General features: G+C 32.1%; 1 protein-coding gene across 1 annotated transcript; it reads left to right on the plus strand.

The window, feature by feature from the left end:
• Positions 1–663: 663 nt before the first annotated feature.
• LOC132725449 (ficolin-2-like) lies at positions 664–4,858 on the plus strand (the record flags this gene model as incomplete). Its single annotated transcript, XM_060710588.1, has 6 exons — positions 664–910; positions 2,157–2,250; positions 2,964–3,066; positions 3,398–3,494; positions 3,912–4,073; positions 4,705–4,858. Coding segments are annotated over exons 1-6 (857 nt in total), but the record flags the coding sequence as incomplete, so codon positions are not given.
• Between the last annotated feature and the right edge of the window lie 3,030 nt (positions 4,859–7,888).

Raw genomic sequence — 7,888 nt, forward strand, 5'->3', positions numbered from 1 at the left:
TAATTGCATTTTCATTTGAATAAGATTCATCTAAAATTGCTATAAAGGTCCTTTTTTAACGATGGTCTGTACTTCAGGTTAATTGAAGATAATTGGCTTTCATTAATTTCTAATGTTTTCTTAACAATTGACATCGGTGCTGCAGGTTATTGACAGAACAAAATATTGACGCTTTTAATGGAACCATATATTTTGACATTATGAATGATTAATGATTCAAGGGAATTTTAAAAGGTATTTCAAACATATTCAAAAAGTAAATGAATATTCATTATATCTAATTAGCCACTTTAAAATATGAATGAATAATATAATAGTTGATTTGCCTTATCTTATGTAGTATATCACGTATATATTCTGAAGAGTAAAGACACACTATACAAATATGAACACATATTGGCTAATGAGAAAAAACTATATTCAAATAGTGAACATAAACAATTTCATGAAATCAAACGAAATTGAGTGCATTTATCTCTTCATTTCATTAAGACACTCGTGGGTAGATTTTACGAAAAAGAGCTGCATAAAACAAGGCTCAATTTTTTTTATTTTTAATTCTAATAGAAATATTTAAAATCAAAATTTGTTCACAAAAGAACTTGTTGAAGACCACTATTGCCTCCTTTCACAAAATAGCTTCAGTGACCGCAAGTGATGAAAATGGAAACTTTTTCTGACAAAGAAATTCCAAAATTAAGTTTTGGACAGAAAGTAACATATTTGGTTATAGTATTGCTACCATGTGCGTTTGCCAATGATTGCTCAAAACCGTTCCAAATAAAGGCGGAATACTTGAATAAACGTTTAAATGGACATACCATCGTAGAGTTAGAGGTTCAGAATCAACACATGTGTGCTCGTGAATGTATTTCTATATCTATGTGTAAAAGTATGGACTATTTTCATGGTACGTGTCAACTTAATAACGCTGATAGCAATATGTCTTGCTCGAAGACTTCGAGAACAAGCTAGGTGCGATCTTCTCTGATATATCTGACTGGCAATCTGTAAGTACATGTTTTGTCTCGAAGTCTACTTCAACAGCGGAACTCCACATGATTAGCTAAACAGTTTTCTACAATAAATTTTCAAGTGCTAATCTGTTCTCAAATATGATAAACAATAAATAAGTAATTCCAAATCATGACAGTCACATTTGTTATTGCCTCTGCCTATTACCTCTAAGTGACAAATGATCTTAGACTTAAATATAATGGTATTTGTTAAGTAAATATGAGGGATTAGGATTCGATCACATGTGGAAACATTTGTAATAATTTGTTAGTTATCCAAAATAGCCGGTTCGGTTGCCTGACTGCCAAGATATGACCATTGTCTTAAAACAGGCATAAAAATAACCAAACAAGCAAGTATATATCATTTCCGATATGTATCACAATAACTGCAACATGTTTCCCATTTGTGACAGCAAAATCTAACGGAATACAAGTTATCATATGTAAACAACGTATTACATTTTAACTATCTCCTAATGGTCTCTCCTGTTCCGATAAGTTTATACTCACAACAGAGGCTAAATAACAACGCCATTTGGACACACTGCTGATGTCTCTAAATTGAATACGTTTTCATGTTTCAATTTTGAATGATGCTAAAGCCGGTGCTCCAATAAGTTAAGCATACAGCAATTTCGCCGTTTTAGCCTTCTTTACGGCTACCATTTTACTTTGTGTGCCAGCTGTTCGTACTTTTCTTTTCAATTCCGTCTAGATGATTGATTTCGAAATATTTAAAAAGAAAAGTGAATCCAGCTAATTAAGCCAGTCTACTCCATGAGAGATAATGTTTTTCTATAGTTTTTCATGAAGAGATTCCAAATTTTAAATTTTGATGTACATGTATATATTTATTTTTCGTTGCTTTTAAGAGATTTCATCTATTTAGATTTGTTATGCTGCTACTTAATGTACAGACTCAATCAAACCGGGTCTGCAATTTTCATGTAATTTTGTTGTGATTAATGCTTCTTTCTTCAGATCGTTAACTTTATAATTTAATACTATTTAATATTTAATACTATTATAATGATGGGTGATGCTCAATTTATTTTACCTTTGTTTTCAGAATATTATATATGCAAACAATATGATATGTAAAGAGAAATATATAAGTACATTTCTATATTGTTACAGTTGATTGCGCGGGCGTGTGGTCAGCGACCATGTTCAGAGATACAAAAATGTATTCCCTTCAACGGCGGCTACAATTGCGAGGAAACAAGTTTTTGTAAGTCACATTTCACCTAGATTTAAATGATGATGTGAAATATATGGTAAACTTGACAATGTCTGAAGACTTATCAAAACACACTAATTATGAGATGATGCAGTGATAACTTATTTTTATTTTATTTAAAAAAAAACCTTTAGCTGATATGTTGTCCTATAAAAATTATAAGATATATACCAGTGAAGTGCTGATGTTGTTTCAAAATTCAAAAATTTACCAGTTCATGTTAAATGTTGAATTATGCTTAAGACGTGCTAGGCGGGCATGGACGGTAGCTTGCACTTTCCAGTACTGTCCGTCAACAGGCCCAATCAAACCGAGGCTTCAACATCTTTCACTTTTGCCGTGTTTGGCTTTTTAAATATTTTAAGGGGTAAAATCATACACATATGTCATTTCACATGCATTTTAATTGGGTAAATAAATAAAGGGTAAAGTCCAAACATAATTTCTACACAATAGTCTATGCCACATATAAACTATTGACAAATTTTAACGAAGGGTCAACACCAATCACATTGTCAATATTTCTTCTCTAAGCCTGATGTATGCAGAAAGTTAGATAACTTAAATAACTTTAAATGGGATTATTATTAATATCTTTAATAATATCAGTTTAAAAAATATATGATAAGCACAATATTCTTTTGAAAATAATGGTCACAAATTTCGTTTATAAAGTTATGCCAACGGACTCTACTGGTGTACAGCTTCCCTACTGCGATCAGCGGGCAACATAAAATAAAACTATGGAAATCACGTGGCATATTGACAGATGTCTGTGAGAAGGACACGGAAGGTGGTGGATGGACGGTAAGAATTATCTAAAAAGAGGATGAATATATATTTGATGTATGCAGCTGTAAAAAAATAGCCTGTACTTCATCTCAGTGTTATTATATTTTTCTGGTCTTTTAGGATTATTGATTCCAGTCCTTGATTGTATTGAAAACTGCTTAAAATGGTGTTGTTGTTTTTTAGCATGAGAGATGTTGCACCTTTCATTTCCTCTGATAAACAGACTCAATAAAATAGAGTGTTTGCAGTCTGCGCTGGAGAAATCCGCCTTTGGTTTTTACATTAAGAGCCGACAATAAGACGTAAGGTGGCAAAATAAACGCTGACTTGTTGTGACTTTTTAAAGGTACTTCAGAAAAGATTCGATGGTTCTGAAGACTTTTACAGAAACTCAACGGAGTATGAATATGGATTTTGCAATTTGAATACAGAGTTTTGGCTAGGTAAGGTGGTTGATTTCTGAATGGTGCTGTACTGGGTGCCTTTCCAATAGTCTTATGTGGCTAAATTTAAGATGGGACTGCTCTGTGAAATACTTACTCCTGTTGATCTTTATACGCATATCTTTTTTTATTTTCATAATGAGCGTATTACTCTCCTGCGCATCAGTCGAATGTTCCCCAACAGTCCATATGTTTGTAGTAACGGTAGTGTTTTCAATAAGCGGTTAAGAGAGCGTATGAACGTATATGTCATACGGAGTTTAAACGGGTCATTTAACATTTTCAGTTTTGTTAAAGCCATTTAAAAGGGTCAATATTTCACTTTTTGAATATTCATGTCTTAATCATCTTCACAATGCAGATAAAACAGTCAAACTGGTAATTACTGAATTATGAATACTGATATTTACATTTAAGGTCTTAAGGATTTACAAGAAATGACGTCTCAAGGAAAGAATGAATTAAGGTTTGACTTAACGGCCGCTGATGGAACTACCGTGCATGAAACATTCCCAAACTTTAACATTGACGCTGGTCCAGAGTACACCATTCATTTCGATCCTGGATTTGGTACAGCGGGTAAGATTTTTTTGGAATTTCCTAGGTTGATGCATGTTAAATGTTCATATTTATAAGAATTATATAGAAAAGGCGTTACTGAGTAGTTAATACTGATCAAAATTTAAAATTGTGTGTACTTCCTTTAGTTTATTTGATTGAAAAAAACATTCATTATCCGGTCTAACACAAACAGCCTAAGTAATTTATCCAACTGATTTTCTGAACGTTACTGTTTTCAAAACCTTTTTTATGTACTGATCTTTAAATGAATACATAAGAAGTATTAATTCACATCGAATGAGCTGTTCTCCACTATGATTGTCATTTAGATTAATTTCACATACATGCTATATATCATTCCATGAAATATTAACTATCACGTGATGTCTGTATTTTACTTTTTTGTGTATATCTACTAATTTTCTTAAAGAAAAAAAACAACAAACAAACAACAAAAAACGAACCTTTGGTACCGATATCTGATATCTTAAAATAATCTTAAATGAAAACTTTTTGGGTCACGTCATTTATATGAATGTCGGATGCAAAAACTAATGGATTGGATTATGATTCGTCGGATATAGATTCAAAGCTTTTATCACGATTGTATAATCACGTAATAATTATGTCTGTTTCTTTTAACCTATAGGTGATGGGTATTCCAACTTCGGTATGTCATACCACAATGGTATGCATTTTACGACAAAAGACGAAGATAGAGCTAACTACATCAAGAACTGCGCCATTCTTTGTCACGGTGCTTGGTGGTATAACGCTTGTGGCGGCGTGAACCTCAACGGACAGTACGTTACTCCAGGGATAGTTCATCCCCTTGGTTATTGGCGTGGGGTGATTTATTTTCCGTTCAATGAACTATCTCTAAAGGAAACTAAAATAATGTTCCGGCGAGTTATTTACAAATGATATTGGACAGAAATTAATAAACGGCAACCAGTTAACATGTACAATCATTCTTTTGTGCGTTAATGAAATAAATAGTTTAATTCTATTTAAGCAAAAGATCAAAATTTGAGTGTTATAGATGTTGTAGACATGTTTAAGACTGTAGATGTTTTATTGCTTCGAAACTCTCGAAATCAGCAAGGGTTCATTTTGCCATCTGGTAAAAATTTAGCTTAAAGGCCCATTATGCCTCAGATTATGATTTTATATTTAGTTCTCATAGGCTTTTTAATTTTGGTGTACTTTTAAAGTATCCAACAAGGAATTGATTGGCCAATAAACAGAAACATCTTTTTCATCTGTTGTTTTTTTCTTACAAGAAGTACAGTTATAGTGAATTAGTGTTTTGTATGGAATACTTAGTTTACATTTTGCTCCTTTTATGACAAATTAGTTCACATTTATCGCTACATTGTCAGGTAACAAGTGTTACGAGCCAGGCGTAACGAGAAAAGAAAAGCCAGCAACAAACTTGTAATAATAACAAATTTATTACAGAAAAAATTATTAAAGAAAATTAACAAATTATGTGTACAAATACCTGAAATCCAAAATAAAAATGTAAAAATTTAATGTCTAGTCTGATCCTGGAATGATCCCTTTTTGAATAGCACAGTTAAATCCAAATTAAATCCAAGAACACTTTAGAATAAATTCCCACAATAAAATCCACAAGAATAATTTTAACTATTTTAAAATAATCCAAGCTCCAATAAAATCACTTAATATCCAAGTTGAAAAATACTCCAAATATATTGATGACTTAAAAGATCACTGATGACTTAAAAAGGTATAAGAAATGAAAAAATATCCCGTAATATATATAAACAAGGAACATTCTAGAAAAGTCTATTATGTTCTAGAGTAATCATAATCTAGCACTTTCAACAATAAAGAACATTCCGGAAGTTTCTAACTAAATATAATGCATGAGTTTTCTACAACAGTTAAGAAAGTTCTAGTACATACATGTAGTTTATGTTCTAAAAATAGAACAATGATAATATTGGAAATACCAACTGGTCAGATACAAACTATATACATGTAATATGTTGCATACATAACACTTCCCCTCTTCAAGAAAAAGAAATATGAATGAAATGAATATTTCTTTTACATAAATCCAAACAATATAACTTACAAATAACGTAGGAGAAATGTTAAACAATTTTATACGTAAAATCATATATATATATATGTGTATTATAAACAATAGCAAACAACGAAGTAAAAATAAACAATCATATGATGTAGATGTTAAATGTAAATACTGAAAATATCAGTTTTAGACACGTGAAAGTGCATCAGGGATCAAATTATCTTTCCCTTTAATGTGTCTAATGTCAAGACTATATTCTTGCAAAAACAAACTCCACCTCAACAACCTTTGATTTTTGTTTTTAAGTTTATGCAAGAAAGTGAGGGGATTGTGATCACTAAAGACAACAACAGGCAACTTTGAAGAAGTTAGATAAACTTCAAAATGCTGAATAGCAAGAATAAGAGCAAGACACTCTTTCTCTATTGTAGAGTAATTTTTCTGATGTTCATTAAACTTTTTAGAAAAGTAACAAACGGGATTGGTCAACTCCATTGTTGTCTTCTTGGATCAATACACTTCCAGCACCTATGTCACTAGCATATACAGCTAACTTAAAGTTTTTTTAAAATCTGGTGCCAAGAGAACTGGTGCACTCTTAAGTATGGCTTTAAGGCTGTCAAATGCCATTTGACACTTGTCATTCCAAATGAAATTTGTTTCTTTTCTTAAGTAAATTTGTCAATGGTTCTGCAAATAACCGAAAAATTATTACAAAATTTACGATAATACCCTGCCATACCAAGAAAACGCATCAGTTGTCTTTTACAAGTAGGCACAGGAAATTCAGAGATAGCTTTGACCTTAGCTTCTATTGGTTTAACTTTACCCTGTCCCACTACATGTCTTAAAAATGTTAAAAATTGCATGACAAAATTCACTTTTTGCAAGATTGAACTGTCCAAATTTTAGCATCACTAAAGTCGGTCGAAGAATGCTCTTATAGTTTTGAGATGTTTTCCTCCCATTCATCAGAGTAGATGATTTGCCGTCATACAATGTATGGCGTCAACATCCGTGTAGACCAGGATATTAAAACCATGTTTATAAGTTTCTGAAAAGGGTTTGCGGTGTGAGTTTTTCAAAATACCAAGGGCATGAACTTTTTTATATTGATAATGAGAGGGCCGTCCCTGGTTTGTTACAAAGGCTGATATTTCTTTAAAGCTCTATCAGTAAGTTGGAACTTGCCAAGAATCCTTGTTTTAGAAGATCCAAAAACTTTGTTACATACTTTTGGCTTTTCCAATTTTTTGTCAATAAGTCATCAATTTTTGGGTATGGGAAATGAAGTCAGTTTTTGGGTTAAAGAGTTCACTTTACGATAATCTGTACACATTCTATATGTTCCATTTGATTTCGGTACCAGAATACATGGAGAGCTGTAACTGCTTTGACTTGGTTCAATAAAGTCATTATCCAATAAATACTGAACTTCTTTGTCTTAGGTACTTTTGTTTTACAGGATTTGTTCTATATGGATGTTGTTTTATTGGTTCAGAGTTTTCAAAGAATGACGTCATGATGTATTTTATCAGTTTGTGTGGGAATATCAGGAAATAAGTGTTATTTTCTTTGAATTCCTAATCAGTTACAAATTATTTATCATTTAGTGATTAACCTGTCTTTGCCCTGTCCTTTTTATGTTTGGGGTCCGCCTGGGCTCCTTCCCATTGGTTCTTGTTGCTGGGTCATATGGGGGTTGCGTTCATTGAACGCCGCCTTTCCTTGTTGATCTTGTTTAACATATTTCATATTCATAAATAAGCTG

Source organism: Ruditapes philippinarum, unplaced genomic scaffold, assembly GCF_026571515.1.
Source record: "Ruditapes philippinarum isolate M1 unplaced genomic scaffold, ASM2657151v2 ctg16830_1_1_1_1, whole genome shotgun sequence".
Lineage (NCBI taxonomy): Eukaryota > Metazoa > Mollusca > Bivalvia > Venerida > Veneridae > Ruditapes > Ruditapes philippinarum.